Here is a 16,906-nt window from a genome sequence, read left to right on the forward strand (position 1 = left end):
TTATAATCCAGAGTGTAAAAAACCTTAAATTATGGAAGACCAGTACAAAGGCTAGTCTGGGGGTACGTTCATCCTAGGGGCTAAACCCCCAAATAGATTACCTTGACCTGTCACTACTGTATATTGGTTTGGGATTATTTGAATCACTTTACCGTATTTATTAATCTACATTTGGTAGTATAATTAAAGCACACAGCAGCAATGCTAACTTTTTGCTCTTTAATCTTTACAAGACCCAGTAAAGGTTCACTTACAGCCACTGTAGGTGCCAGTGGGTTCCACCGACTAGTAAAACCCACCAAAGTAAACTGAGCACACGGGATTTACCTTAAATGCGATAGGAAGGGTCTTGTTACATCTCCAGTGAGTCGGCAGGACGGAGCAGAGGAAATTTGGACTGTCGGTCCGGACCAGCTCTCCGGGATGATCAGCTAACACGTCGACCATGCTGCGATCCGCCGACCGCAGTTTGCCCAGAGCGCTGTCCGGCGGCGCCAGCGGCAGGGAGTCACTCATCTTCGCCGTGCTCAGCGTTGTCGAAGGCGGCGTGAACCGGCGGCTGGTGTTGGTATCTACAGGGATACGCATTACAACAAAGCTTAGCAATCTCAAAAGACAAAAATTCTCAACACCGGGCAGCTACAGAAACTTGGCCTGTTCGAGGGTCTCTGCCTCTCGCTCCCTCGTCTCTCTCTCCCCTTCCCTCAATCCACCTGCGACCCAGTGCAGACCCCTGGAGTCTCTGGAGAGATGAAGCCTTCGCTCGAGTCTCTGGCGAGTTTCAGTCGCAATCGGCAGGCGTAGGTGGGGTTTACGATCGGTTCGACTCGGTGACGGGTTAAAGTCACGAAGTGTCCACCTGTAGACGTTCTGTTGTTGACCCCTTTTTAATTTTCAGTTCTGCACCGCGGTTCTGGTAGCCGGCAGCTCTGCCACAGCATATCGACAGGATATTCGCTGAAACTGTCGCTTGATCGTGCAGATCACCGATTAAACTCAAAAACAACGAAGAGGCAACTTTCTTAAATAAAAGAAGCTTGGCGATTTTATCCGGCAGTTGAAAAGACCACAGTTCACTCTGCTCAAATTAAAATAATTCGAAGTTACTTTTCCCCCTTCTCTCTACGACCACAGCCACGGTTTAATTCTCGCAGCTTTCGCTTTCTAGATCTTTATTTTGGGGGTAGCGCGGTTTTGCAGCTCGGTTAGACTTGTGGCTCTTCTGTGGTTTGAGACGTGCAAACACCACATATATAATCCCCTGACCAAAATTCAGAGCGCACAGAGAGAGAGAGAGAGACTTCAGTCCAACATGAACTTCACACGAGACACCCGCCCTGTGGATGACTGCGCCAAATAACACAAAGCCTTTAAAGTTCTTTTTTAAACTTCAGAAGAGCAGCTGGAGAAACCTAAAGAAGAAATTGACTTTTCCAATCATAAGTAACTTGCTTCTCTTTTCTGCATCGGCACTCCTCCTCTTAAGGTGTTGTCCTTGTTGTAAAATAAAATTATTTGAACACTACGCTGGCAGGAGCAGGAGCACTTCAGCGCTTTATGAATGAGTCTTTCTCTCTCCCTCTCTCTGTCTCTTTCTCTCTTTCTCTCTCTCTCTCTCTCTCTCTCTCTCTCTCTCTCTCTCTCCTTTATGATTTAAGGTGAATGTCTCGGAATTTCTACACAAAACCCCCGGCGATCTCTTGCTGTCGGCACGAACCCGGTAGATTTGCATATCCCATGAACCAACCAATTGGCAGCGCGTTCTAGAATTCGGGCCCGGCCAGGAAGGAAGGATTGGGCGGACCCTTTGGACGGCTTCCAGCCAATCGCAGAAGGCGTCTTTGTGCTTTCGAAAGCGCCCGGGAGTGCGCGGTTCCGGAACGCTGCACCACGCCAGGACGTGCGCGCGTGCATGAGCAAGCGCCGCTACCATCAATGGGATTCCTTCTTCCTGAACCTCATCCCCAAGTAATCTTGCAACGTAAACTAATCTCGAGCGCCTTTAATCTTTCACACCTTATTTGCTCCAGAATAAAAGTTATTTTCAGAATCCAAAATGTGTTTATTATCCTCTGTTCCAAGTCCATTGAGCAAAGGAACCATAAACCTGTTCGAAATTACCTTTATTTCGTGCATTTCCCCAAATACATCCAATATAAGCAGATAACCAAACAAAACAGAAAATATTTAGTTTATCCAATCCCCATTGGCGACCTTTTTCTTCTTGACTGCGCTGTTTATGTAGTGACAACTAAATATTTATACATATATTCGATTTGGAGTTTATATCAGTAATTTTAGCTTTTTTTATTTCTAAATATTATGTTATTTTTGGGATTTCAGGTTTTCAAAGTTATCTCCACAACTTTAGCACACAAACACACATTGTAGTGCAGGAGTTGAGCAGACAGCGCACATGCCTCGTGGATTCCTAAGTCTGGGCATTAGTTTACATAAGTTTATATCCGGATAAATATATATTTTTGAGTCTTAAAACTTTGGAAACTATCATTTATAAAATCTATGTCGACTGAAAGAAAACAACGCATAAAGTGCGAAAACATGACATCAGTAGGCACACCCTGCGGTATATCAAAATTAAAGCAGCTTAAAGGCTTGTTCTATTTGTTTATAAATTTCTAATTATAACGTTTTAAATGTGTTCAAACACGAGGGCTAAGGCACTAGTCTACACGAAGCTGTCTGCTTTCCACTCCGATCTCTTACTGAGGGAACAGCCACTTCCTGGTGCCTGTGTATTTTTGATTATGACATTAATGGTCTGGCCGCCGGCAGATAATCACACAGGTATGATTTCTATTCCACATACTCCGTGGTTGGTGACCCTTTGAAAACCGCAGGAATCCGGCTACTGTCAGCGACACTGCAGCAAGAATGGGCGATTAAAACGACGTGAGACGAACGGCGATCGACTCATGAGGCAATGGGCCGAAACCTCGCTGGTTTCCTGTCATGGCAGAAAATTTAATAAACAAACCAAATGAAAAAAAAACAACCCACGCATCTATGGTTTAATTCGACACACAGCACTGCGTCTCGGGAGCAGCAGTCCCTAATGATGAGCTCCAGAGGGCAGCAACGGACCTTCAAGCGGCGCTCTCGCTCCGCACAGGTCCGGCACCGCAGCAGAAACCGAGTTCTGTTTTTGGCTGTTAAATTATCTTTTTTTTTGCAGGGCAAGCACTACCTCTTTTTGAAAGAAGAACAAAATGTGCGTATTAACCCCATCCACATCGTAGGCAAGTTTATCTCCTGACAGATTAAACACTATACTAACTGTATATTTTTTATTCCACGTGTCAGACATATCATGTGAGCGAACCACCCCCTGCGCGATGTCTACATGTCTTGGCAGTACATCTTGGTTTCTATAGCTAAACAGGAAGAGTCTCAATAAAGATATGAGTATTAAGAAAAATGCAACGGCAGCCTTTTTTGTCGGGAAAAAAACGATTTTCCAGAATATAACCCTGAAGGCTGTATGCCCAAAAATAACAAGACAATTAGAAATATTGATTTATTTAACTTCAGAGATTCACGTGAATTAAATTATGTTTATAAGATTGAATTATTATTTTGGCAAAATGCACAAGGCGGCAGGATAAATGTCTACTGACAAAATTGTAATAGATTTTTTTTTGCAATGCCAGGCTGACCTTTTAAAGTAGAAATGATTTTAAATTGAGTCTCCGTCTTATTCTTCCCCTCTTTCATCCGGTATTAACTAAAATTGCCCTCTGTGTGGATTTAAACATTCTTTTCATCTGGGGCATCTGTAGGGAGCTATGTTTATAACCTGATTGTCAGAATTACCAATATTTCCAAAGGTGTTTTAATCTAAACTTAATATTTTTTTTCTAATGGGCGACTTGAATCTTATATTTTCGCTGCAATCGATTCAATGCTTCGTCCAAGCAAACGTAACAGTTAAATAATTAATTCATATGACATGATGTTAACGTTTAGCTCTTTTTAAACTCATAGTTATACATGGACTTGAGGTTTAAGTTATCTGCAGTTTAATCGGTTTTAAAGGCACTTGAGGAGCCGAATGTCAATAATCAACTTCAACTGTTTAGTTTAAGTTCAGAATAAATTGACACAATATTGGTTGGTTTATTTTAAACTAGTAATCCTTACAAAGTAATCATAACTATTACAGTTATCAGAGAGAGAGAGAGAGAAAAAATATCAACTGCAGTTACAGCCGGTTTCAAAGGCATCGCGTGAAGCCAGGGGTGTAAGTCAACTGAAACTGTAGCCAAAGTAACGAAACCAGCGAAGAACGTAAGCTTGGATGGGAGCGTTATCAGAATCGAGGAGATAATGTTTAATAAAGAGGATAATTTTTCAGTTGTGGTTTTAGAATCAGCAGAAATAAATCCATTTTAATACACATAAAAAGCCATAGGCTGTCGATATCGCTGACTGGATACCCAATTCGTCGTTTCTCATCCAACGTTTCCCCGTAGCTTTAAAGCGGGGGTTCCCAGCCTGGGATTCACAGACTCCTCGGTAAGGCTCCATGGCATTAAAAAACGGGTAGGAATCCCTGCTTTATAGGTTTATTGATGACAAAAATATGCTACATAACTTTAGCGATACACCTGAATCAGTTGCACATAAGTCCGGAGACAGAAACCGTCCCTTCAATTCGTGCTGCCTGATCTCACAAGATGTGTGGGATAATATGTGGGTGGAATCGAAGGGAACAGTCATGTTTACCTGTGCAGAAATGTTACTTTCGTTACTGGACTCGTGGATGAACTTATAAATTAAGAGTAGAGGTTAAGGATCTAGATGCGACTTCTTATACAACGGTAATCTCGAAATGTGTTGATGTCAATTAAATAATATTTTTGTTTTAGTGATTCTGTTCCGCTTTGCATAAACCACGCACTCATGCGGAGTAATGTTGCTTAAAAACACAGTATTATAAAAATCAAGTGCTCTTCAAGATTTTATTAGAGTGTGTAGTGATTGGTTTGACTAAACCGAAGTAAAGTAACACAAAATAAACTTATTTATCTTGTCTGGTGTTGAAGTCTATGCCTCTCTTAAATGTAAATATGGTCGCTGAGGCCTTGTTACCTTAATGAGGAGACTGTTTCTCCTAGGGATTATTAAACGTTTCCACGTCACAGGGTTAGGTAAATATTTAATGAAATTGCCCAGGTCTCCCTCTGTTTTCAGTGTGGAAGGAGAGAGGGGAAATTACCCTACAATCCAACTTCGCTTTATCGATTGTCAGCCTCCTTCAATAATTCCATTGTCTCCAGTGGTTTAACGGTTTCACGGAGCAGCCGAATAACATCGTGGGTAAAATCGAAACGGACAAAGCCAACAACATTAAAAGTTCAAACCACAAATATATCTGGAAATCTGAAAATGCATTAGAGTAGATTTTTATTTCATATGCAACATACCTCAATGCCTTTCAAAACAGACCAACGAGTTTGGTTATTTTAAAACTATTCTCTTCTGCAATAGTGACCAGTCATAATTTACCTGGAATCAATGATCAGTTGCACATGCATGAAGTGTAAATGCCCTCCTCTTGAACAGACGGGGCAATTGACTGAATAAGAAATGACCTAAATATGCTTCAGTTTGTAAGGATAGACGGTGACTGTTAAACATAGAGTTAAAATGTAATTCCCAAGGGCTGTCATTAGTTGAATCCCTATCGCAGAGCTTTCCGAAGATTTTATAGCGGAATTTACGATAGGAGTCGTTTTGTTGGAGCATTTGTCCGATAAATTGTAAAAGGGCTCCAGTCGGTAACCACCATAGTTACCACACCTATAACTGATGCCAACAATTTGTTTTCACCCTGCACTCAAATCTGGATTCCTATTTCAAATTTAAAGTCCTACTTTATTCCATCAGAAGTCTCGCATAAACAAAAAGTAATTATTTGGAATTAAACACCTTGACATCCCGTTCCTATTCTCAAACTCCGCTTGATTCACAACTCATCTGACCGTTACCCGGCGAGATTGAAGAGATTATTACTATTTTTTTTACAACGGTTTCCTCATTTAAAAACTATTTTAACTGTGTACGTTGCATCTTCGCAAAGACCCTGCAAACACGGCATCTAACTGTGTGGCGTGTGTCATATTTGTAAACCAATAATCTAGATGCTAATCAATGGCATTTTGCCCTCTCCGTCTGGATAATGGTGAACATACGTTTTGGTGTTGATTTTCTTTTGGTTTTAGATTCAGACAAAGTCCGTGTTCTATTTAAAATTCGCTTTCTGTATAACACTTGGAGATCGACGAGGTTGAATCTGTCTTAATTCTGCTTCGGTTAGAGGTTGATTGAAAAATCAAATTCTTCTCCATCAGAAACCACGGTTCCACAAATACCATCTACAGTATAAATTTAAACATGTCTACAAGAACACGGGGTGCGATTTTAACAATGGTAAATGTTTGGGGAGATCGCTGTTGTGATTGGGTTTACAAGCACCTTATTGATTTTATGGGGACCATCTTAAGGAAGAGTTTTGAACATAGCTAGCAAGAGACAAAAATGACAATAAGATGTTGTTGCACAGATAGCAATCGTTTCATCACATCTCGTTAATCTCCGGCACCCAACATTTCGCTGACCATGGTGCTTATAGTGTTTCCGCATAATGTTACCGAACCCATTAAATAGACGGAACTCGTATTTGATTTTGAGTAGCGAGCTAAATTTAGCGGTATCTGGGGCATTTGTTTTCAATCGGGAGGAATCAAGGCAGACAGGATTTTCAGTCATTCAGGGGGTAATGGGCGGGAATTTGTTTTGTTTTCGTGCTGCTCCATTGCCGGTGTAGTATGCAGAGACCAGAAGTGAGAGATCAGCCGCACAGGATGCTGTTGGCCGTAGTAAAATGTTCTCTCCTGGTGTGGCGTATCACACTTCACTCGTGGCCCATCTTAAAGCACTTATTTCATACTGATGGTTATGTTACTCCAGTGTGCCGTGTCTGTTATCGTGGGCGTGGTAACATGGAAGTGATTTATCTCCTTAAAATATATATACACAGGCACACAAGGCATCAGCTACTTGTACAGCCTACCCGCATCAAGGGCATATATACAGAAAAGTGCCGGAAAAGGGCCGGCAATATCATATAGCATCCCACCCACCTTGCTCATGGACTGTTTGTCCCACTGCCGTCCGGGAGGAGGCTACGTAGCATCCACGCCAGGACCACCAGACTCAAAAACAGTTACTTTCCCCAATCAGTAAGACTGATCAACACCTCTCCCCACCAACACACCCTACCACCACTTCTTTACTATTTCCTGCCAGAGTCTCCTTATGTACGGATACCCCTTGAGCCCAGCGTCACTTTATTGACATACAATCAATCGATGTATATAAGCTATCGTGTGTATTTATATTTATTATGTTTTTAAATTATTGTGATCTAACTTTAATGTGTGTTGCTTGAAATTCCAGCATCTGCAGATTTCCTCGTGTTTGCGTTTTATCTCATTGTGTTTTCCGGATTAACAATTATTTCGTTCTCCTTACACTTGTGCACAAGAAATGATATTAAACAATATTGAATCTTGAAAAATGCAGTCTGATTTCTGCAATTTTCGTCCGATTTCATGCAGCCATAGAAAATAAAATTATGGAAATATACGTATGCTCGAAAGGTGACGAGCATCAAATCCCTTAGGAAACATTTTTCGTTCCAGGCTTCGAAAGAGGACTTGTCCTGAATTACTACTAAGTATATTTCCATGGTTACTAACTATAGTTATGACCACAGTTTCCGGGTTTGGACTTCGTTAGCTGTTGCATTTTCTACCGATTTCTGGTTGCACACCTGAATTTTTTCCATTTGTCACCTCCCACTCTAAACCGCTGGTGTTTGTCTGAGGGTGTGCTTAAACAGTAGCTTTTTATCCACCCCTTTAACATGAATACGTCGTATTTGTTTTCGTACGTGCGTAGCCACCCTGTCAGTCCCAGTGTAATTTGAATTAACCTCTACATATTGCTTAGTAACTGTAAGGGGAAAGGATGATTCTAGGTTGATCCACGAAGCCGGGTGTAACGGAAGCTGTTCTGTCAAACAGCGCCGTTTAAGTTCATAAAACTATGCAGGCTTTCCTCTTTAACTTTGCTCGCCAGTAATTCTGTTGTACAGAGTTACTCTATAGCGGCATTGAGATCTCGAGTATTCAAATAATCCCCAAACCTCACACAAATAAATAATCGATTGCCTTGCCAAAACTAGAGCTTGTAGCTGTCAGTCTGGTTACTCCTACAACCCCCAAAACAAATATTTAATACCAAATGCGAGGAAGTTGCTTTCGCAGACTCTTCCGATATGAGCTTGAGTTACAAATCTTATCTTGCTCTTGAACTGCACGGCGTGGTGAAGGCATAGCCTCGCTAATTCTGCATATTAAATCAGTATTCTATTCCGAGGACTACAGGACATTAGTAAACTGTCCTGACATGTTTGTAGCACAGGCAGTTCCAATACCAGAGTGCGTTGCAATGGTACCTGCTGCAATATATTATTATAATTAAACAAGCCATCTTGACATTTGTATTTAGCTTGTTGGAGCACCTAAACCAACATGTGTGAAATACCGCAGTCTCATCTGATTGAACGGAGAGTCTCGCTGAAGTGGAAGGGCCTATTAACCACGACCAGAGCCGCTAATACATCATCACAGCCACAACTTAATCTCATAAACTCCTCTTTCCACTTAACAGGCCGATTGAAAGGCCTTTTAAGGAACTCGTCTTTGATTTTAGCCCAGCCAATGAAAGATTACAGCTGCTCGTAGATGATGATAAACCATCTCACTTTTTTTTTTGAGTGCACGCAGGCACGCGTGGAAAATACTCTAGAACCGAACTGCTCGAGAGACACAATGAACGAAAGTGACTGTTCGGCAGAAAACGACATCTCGCGACCAATCCCGCGCATTTGTTCACCGAGCATGTAGTGTGACCATTTGCTTCACAAGAATCACATAGAAAACAATGAAAATTTTGTGTTGAAATGCAGATTTGTGTTGAAATAAATGACACCCGGAAAAAAAATGTCAAGCGCACTTCAACTCGCGTTCAATAAGAATAAACGTTAATTACCAAATTGTTGCATCAGGCACAAATTAGCAAATTTAAACAAAGTGGTCTTATGCTGTTCATGCCATATTATTGGGACAAAATCACATGCTATTAACGTTGATAGCTAGACATTTAACACATGCAGGTCGTGTAAAACGGTATTGTGTAACAGGAATGAAATTCGACGCTACCAAAGATGTTGGTTGCTGCTCTTTCGTCTCGCATCAGGTACATAGCCCAGGAGAAGGGAGGGGATAAACCAGACTGTCCCTTATCCATTGTCAAGGTTGCCAAAAAACAGAAGTGGTTGGTGGTGGTGAGGCACCAGCTGCGAAATGCTCAGTGCTCGGGCAAGGTGTTTGCTTTTACTTGGACTCAATCTACCCTAGAGATTATTAAATACTGACAAATTGGAAAATGACATGCAGTCATGCTTAATAAGTTTTTCACTTACCAAACTCACCAGAGAGTTTGATTCGTTTTTGCCCGAGGCATTTAAAACCTAGTAATTTCAATTAGACACTGAAATGATGTTCACCTTTTCCATCATGTTATTTAAACTTGAGTTGCAAGGAGAACTTCATTTTTGTTCACAATATATCGAAAAGAATATATCTTGAGAATTATTGCACATCGTAGAAAGATGAGTATGTTAGAATGGTGCTCATTTTTGCAATCCTTTAACGTGGATATTAGCCCAATTAGAATGAATGGGTTGATCCAAATAGAAATATTCCAAAATGTGCTAAAGACTCACAAGTTTACATGATCAATAACATCTAAAGTCAACTAGAAAATGCTGGAAAGAACAGGCCAGGCAACATCTGTGGAGACAGTGAGGATGCTAACATTTTTAATCAAATAATCTTTCATCAGAATCGATATGATGTAGGTCATTGACCTGAATTTTAATTCTGTTTCTCTTTCTGCAGGTGCTACCCGATCTCCTAATCGCTTGAACATTTTCTGTTTTTTCAGTACTTTGCTGCTACTGCAGGGGATTGCCTTGAACATTTTCTAAAATATGGGTAACAACATTGCATTGATGATACATGGATAAAACAGTCAAACGTTGGCATGTTTTGAAGGGTCAGTGCCTTCGCAAATGATGAAATGAGGAACTAATTGGCCTTTGGGTCATGAAAAAAGTGCATTTGTACACACAGTGGCCACCTTATTAGGTACAGGAGGTACTTAACAAAGTGGCCAATGAGGTGATGTTCGTGGTCTTCTGTTGCCATCCACATTAATGCAGAGATGCTCTTCTACACACCACCGTTGTAATGCGTGATTATTTGAATTACTGCCACCCTCTTGTCAACTTGAAACTGTCTGGCTATTCTTCTCTGACTTCATTCATTAATGAGTCACTTTTACCCACAGAGTTGCTGCTCTTTGGATTTTATATTTTGTTTCTTGCATTATTCTCTGTAAAGTCTGGAGATTGCTGTGCATGAAAATCCCAGGAGATAAAGTCGTAGAGAAGTACAGCATGGAAATAGGCCCTTTGTCCCATCTAGTCTATGTTGAAACCATTTAAACTGTCTACTCCCATTGACCTGCACCAGGACCATAGGCCTTCATACACCTAATATCTATGTACCTATCCAAAGTTCTCTTAAATGTTGAAATTGAGCCTGTATGGATCACTTGGTCTGGCAACTCATTCCACACTCTCACAGCCCTCTGAGTGAAGAAGTTTCCCCTTAAACTTCTCATCTTTCACCCTTACTCCATGACCTCCAGTTGTAGTCCTACCCAATCTCAGTGGGAAAAAGTCTCCATGCATTTACCTATCTATATCCCTCATAATCAGCAGTTTCTGAGATGCCCAAACCACCCTGTCTAGCACCAACAATCATTCGACAGTTTAAGTTACTTAGAACATATTTCTTCCCCCATTCTGATGTTTGCTCTGAACAACAACTGAACCGTTTGATCATGTCTGCATCCTTTTAGCATTGAGTTGCTGCCACGTGATTGGATGATTAGATATTTCCAGTAACAAGCAGGTGAACAGATGTACCTGATAAAGTGGCCACTGCTTGTATATCACTTTTACACACTCAGGCTTTGTCAAATCTGTTAATAGCTGGTAGGCAACTCTACAGTCACGTTTGTAATATTGAAATCAATTATCAAAGTAAAGATTAGAAACAAGTATCGAGCCAGTATGCTTATTGAGCAGGAAGAACAGAATAATTTTATTTCAAAGCAACAAGTAGACTGGTCTCCTAAAATGGAGAGCACCAAGGGATATCCTGGCAGTGAGAAAAGGTTACTGATGCATAACAACCACAGGCTCTTTGCCCCTCAAAAAGTGATCTGGATGAAATAGAGGAGGAAGGTACAATAATATCATCAAAACTTAGCTGATTTATTTATTGAGATACAACATGGAATAGCTTCTGGCCCTTCAAGCTGTGCCACACAACAAACCCTAATTTAACCCGAGACCAATCACAGGACAGTCTACAGTGACCAATTAACCTACCAATCTGTACTTCTTTGGACTATTGGAGGAAACTGGACGACCCAAAGGAAACCCACGTGGTCCTGGGGAGAAAGCACAAACTCCTTATGGACAGTGGTGGGAATTGAACCTGAGTCACTGGTACTGTAAAGCATTGTGTTAACTACTTTGCTACCATCCTGTCATGCTTTTATCATTCCAACAGGAAAAGGCCGAAGAAAGAAAACGAGGGAAAATACTACACTCCTGACTAATTGCCTTCCCCATCTTCTTGGTTGATATTGAAGTTGGGTAACCATACATAGAAACATAGAAAACCTACAGCACAATACAGGCCCTTCAGCCCAAACAATCATATTACAAAGAACAAAATTAGGCCATTCAGCCTATTGTGTCTGCTCTGCTATTCCATCACGGCTGATTGCTCAATGATTCCAGGGTTTGTATGGCGATGCCTGCATTCTCACACAGAACTGGGGCAAACTTGAAGAGTGTTATTTGATGCAGAGGAAAAATTGCAGTGGCTCCACATAATTTTTCAGGGGTTCTTGACAGGAAGAGAATCACCTTCTTTTAAACAGGTGTGAAAAAGATTACAAACAAATTGAGATTATTCTGGCTTTATCACTCTTCCTTTGCGGTACTGATGAGGGGTTTCGGCCCAGAACTTACTCCTCTCCATACATGCTGCCTGTATGTTCTCCATTTTCTGTATGTTGTTCTGGATTTCCAGCTCCTGCAGAATATTTTGAGTTTCTAAGTTAAACAATACATATGCACAGGAATGGCAGACTAGGTATGTGCCCGATATTTGACCCATTTGCCCCAGTGTTGGCATGCCTCTCCCCCCATAATTCTCAGCAATCTGATCTTATTCCTGCAGCACACTTTGCTCCATTTTCTTGTGCCCGCCGCAGCACATTTTACCTACCACGTTCAGTGTTATATCCCTTGCTTTCTCACATATTGTCCATCTTTAACACACGCAACACTTTTACACCCTGATGTGTGCTGCCTAATATCTAACACAGACGTGATCCATTCTTTATTGCAGGGTCAGCTTTCCTTTGAAGATTGGAGAGTGAAGATGTATTCATCCTCATGAAGGTAACTCATCAGCGTTGTGGTCAAGAAGTTACACACACAAAATGCTGGAGAAACACAGCAGGTCAGGCAGCATCTATGGAAAGGAATAAGCAATGTATTGGGCCGAGACCCTTCATCAGGACTCTGATCATGCGGAAGGGTCTTGGCGGAAATGGCAACTGTTTATTCCCCTCCGTGGATGCTTCCCAACTGGCCAGTGGTGTAGTGGCATCAGCACCGAATTTTGAGACAAATGATCCCGGGTTTGACACCATTTTGGAGCCTAGCAATACACTTAGTTCATACACCCCCAGAAATCCGACTCTGAAGTTAAGCAGAGGAAGAAGTCTGGAGGAATAGCCAGGAAGTGGCTCCATAGTAGCGCAGTGGTTAGGAAGATGCTATACAACTCGGGGCATCTATGTTCAGAGTTCAATTCCGGTGTCCTCTATAAGCAAGTTTCTACGCTCCTTCCTGTGTGTGTGTGTGTGTGTGTGTGTGTGTGTGTGTGTGTGTGTGTGTGTGTGTGTGTGTGTGTGTGTCACACAGTCCAAAGATGTACTGGTTAGTAGGTTAATTGGTCATCATAAATTGCCCTATGATATGTTAGGGTTAAAACCAGCGGGTTGCTGGGCGGTGTGACTTGGTGGGCTGGAACAGCCTGTTCTGCACTGAAAGTCTCTAAATAAATAAACGGAAGGCAGCTATGTGCCTGCAGTCTGCGATGCCCTGGAAACCAACCATATGGAGAAACCTTAGTGTTTTTTCCTTTTGCTTGCCAACGTCCAAGGGAAGTTAACAAACTGCTAGCCTTTCACTAATGTGGTGTAATTGACTTGCCAAATTGCTATCTGTACAGGAAATGTGTGAATGTTCCTCATGTCGCCAGTGATAGATTTGAACAAGCCGGGGCAGTGGAGTTTAGGGCCACAGCACGTTGGACCATGCACCATGTATCTCAATGTAGAGCTGAAACAGGAGGGAAAACGGCAGCCTAATGTTACTCGCAGAAATATATTGCTTCTCTGTGATGGCCAGGTGTGGCATAATGCTTTGGAAGTTCCCCTGTGCCTTTAACTTAATTGAAGTCCTTGCTGTCTTTTATGTTGTTGCTCATCACACTAATTTGACAGCCTTGGCAGTAACCTCAACAAACTAATTACCACCTAATCAATCAGCTCTCAGCCTGTCAGCAAAGTGTGGGAAGGTAACATCAATAGTTCTATCCGGCAGCTTTGACTCAACAGTGCCTGGTATGGGTGCCACTCAGCTGCACCTCTCATTGTAGCCTTGGAGTTCCCAGCCAGGAATCCCTGGACCCCTTGCTTAATGGTGCTGGTCCACGGCATAAAGAAGGCTGGGAACCACTGAATGCATAGCAACAGCTGAATTCTAGAGATGATTGAGAATTCAAGGCAATGGTTAATCATGTGCAGCTTCAGGGAACCCTGGCGAGATGTTAGAGGACCCACAGAGGTGTTAATGGTTGGAATGAAATCTTGCAAACTTGCATAATGGAAGCTGGTTGTAGTTGCTGCAGTCCAAACAAGTCAACACCTAACATTACTACAGGAGTGCCACAAGGCAATTATATAGCTCCAGACAGATTTAATTGCTTCACCTATTACGTTCCTTCCATCATAAGATCAAATCACAGGATGTCAGCATAATCTTCAAATTCATTCCAAAAATAAAGACTATGTCCGCAGGTGGCAAGACCTAGACCTCATTCAGGTCAGGGCTTTTAAGTAGATTTGTGCCACAAACCCTCCACCTAACATCTAACCTTGACATTACCACCATCCTGGTGGTGACCACTGACCAAGGTCCCAACTGGACCAGCTACATAATTACTGTGGCTGCAGGAGTAGGTCAGAGTCGGAGGAGAGTGGTTGAGTGTGGAGAGTGGCTCTTCTTCTGACACCCAAAACCCTTCCAAAGTTTACAAATCAGGCACATGACAGAATACTCATTTGAAGGAGTACAGCTACAGTATAATGCAAGAAGCACAAATGCTTGAATAGTTGAATGGCTCTCAGCCTATAATTCTAAATGTTAATTTTCTCATTACAGATGGTACAGTACACTCAGAGACCACTTTATTAGGTACCTCCATTGTGCGTTCAGAGATGCTCTTCTGCACACCACTGTAGTAACACGAGGTTATTTGAGTTACTACCACCTCCTTTTCAGCTTCAACAATTCTGGCCATTCTTCTCTGACCCCTCTCACTCACAAAGCATTTTATGCCCACAGGACAGCTGCTCACTGGATGTCTGTTGTTTTTTACATCCTATTGTGCAAACTCTAGAGAATGTGTGAGAAAATCTGAGAAGTTTCTGAGATACGCAAACACCCCATCTGGCACCACAGTTAAAGTCACTTAGATCATATTTTTTCTCCATTCTGATGTTGGGTCTGAACAACAACTGAACCCCTTGACCATGTCTGCATGCTTTTATGCATGGAGTTGCTTTGCCATATGATTGGCTGATTAGATATTTGCATTAAAGAACACGGGTACAGCTGTATCTAATAAAAAGGCCACTGAGTGTATGTACTTTCTACAGAGAACACTGCATTAACTAGTCTAGATTACTCAGAGAGCAGTTCCCAACCTCCCCCCGCCCCCCATAAACCAACAGCAGCAGATGCATGGAAACACTGCCACCTGCATCTCCCATTTCCAATGCACCATTAACTGACTTAGAATGATTTAGCCAGTTCTTCACTGTTGCTGGTTCTACACCCTGTCACTCCACCCGATAGGATCACCTTGACAAGAGATTTTTAACCATTCAGGAAGTCTAGCTCAGGCAGACCACTTGGATGAGTTGGGTTGAGGGTCCTACTTCGGGGCTTAATAATTTAAGAAAGTTCACCACAACACTCTCAAGAGCTGTTGAAATGGACAATAAGTACTGACCACCACACAACATTTTGTGGACCTCAGGAGGTCAGGCAGCACCTACAGTGTGGAATCAACAGTCGGGTTATCAGGCTGAGACCCTTCTTCGTGACTGGAAGATAAGGGGAAAGATGCCAGGATAAGAAGGTGGAGAGGGGAAGGAGTACAAGCTGACAGTGATAGATGGAACCAGGTGAGGGGGAAGGTAGATAAATTGAGAAGCTTGGAAGGAACACATGGAAAATATAAAGGGATGAAGAAGAAGGGCTCTAACGGGAGAGGAGAGTGGACCATGGGAGAAAAGTAAGGAGGAGGGGCACCAGGGAAGATGACAGGCCGACGAGGAGAAGAGAAGGGGTAGGAGGAGAGCCAGAATGGGGAACGGAAAAAAAAAAGGGGAGAGAGGAGAATTTATCTGAAGATAGAGAAATTGATATTCATGCCATCAAGTTGGAGGCAACACAGATGGAATATGAGGTGTTCCTCCTCCAACCTGAGAGTGGCCTCATTGGGGTGGTGGAGGAGACCGTGGATCAACATGTCTGAATGGGAATGGGCAGTAGAAATGAAATGGAGTGGCCGTCAGGAAATCCTGCCTGTTGTGGATGGAACTAAGATACTCAACAAAACGATCCCCCGATCGGGTCTCATCGATGTAGAGGAAGCCGCACTGGGCTACAGTAGACAATCCTAACAGACTCGCAGGTGGAGTGGGGCCCTGAATGCTGGTAAGGGAGGGGGAGAAGGGACAGGTGCAACACTAGTTCTACTTGAAGGATAAATAGACACTGACCCTGCCGGCAAAGCCGGTAACACAAATAACAAATGAACTACGTCCCCCTCATTTCCATTCATTGCAAGGAAGCAAATCCCGACACATTTCAGTGAAGTTTGTATGTTAGGAGAATGAGTGACATTTTCAGACAGCCTACTTCAGCAATACTTTGTTTACTTACTGCCTCCAGTTCCTGCTGACGTACTGTTTATACAAATCTCCCACTTAGTTCACGATTGAGAACAGAAGAGTAGAACCAGAGTTGATAAAAGGCCATGCGGCCCATCCATCTCACCCACTCACATCAGTTAACATTCTGGACCGGAACAGATTATTTGATTTTTATTGCTGCCAAATTCATACCCTTCTGTTTCTTGTTGAATTAGGAATATGTCCAGCTCCTTAGTTCAATGCTTCATTTATTTTAATAAATATAACTAGCTCTTTGCCAGTTCCACATAGTCAAGGCCCAGAGGTTATAACATCATTCATTCAGTGTGTATTGGATTATATTGCGTGGGTTAACGCCTTTACACCAACAGGA

General features: G+C 42.2%; 1 protein-coding gene across 3 annotated transcripts in view; it reads right to left on the reverse strand.

The window, feature by feature from the left end:
- runx1 (RUNX family transcription factor 1) overlaps window positions 1–16,906 on the reverse strand; it is a 238,526-nt gene that overhangs the window by 54,853 nt on the left and 166,767 nt on the right. For 2 of the 3 annotated variants that reach the window (XM_063050442.1, XM_063050441.1), the window contains exon 3: window positions 328–572. In XM_063050442.1, the coding sequence (XP_062906512.1) occupies window positions 328–572 (245 nt within the window). Of the gene's footprint in view, window positions 1–327; window positions 1,704–16,906 lie in introns of those variants that run through there. The other variant, XM_063050443.1, reaches the window with a different exon arrangement.

Source organism: Mobula hypostoma, chromosome 6, assembly GCF_963921235.1.
Source record: "Mobula hypostoma chromosome 6, sMobHyp1.1, whole genome shotgun sequence".
NCBI lineage: Eukaryota > Metazoa > Chordata > Chondrichthyes > Myliobatiformes > Myliobatidae > Mobula > Mobula hypostoma.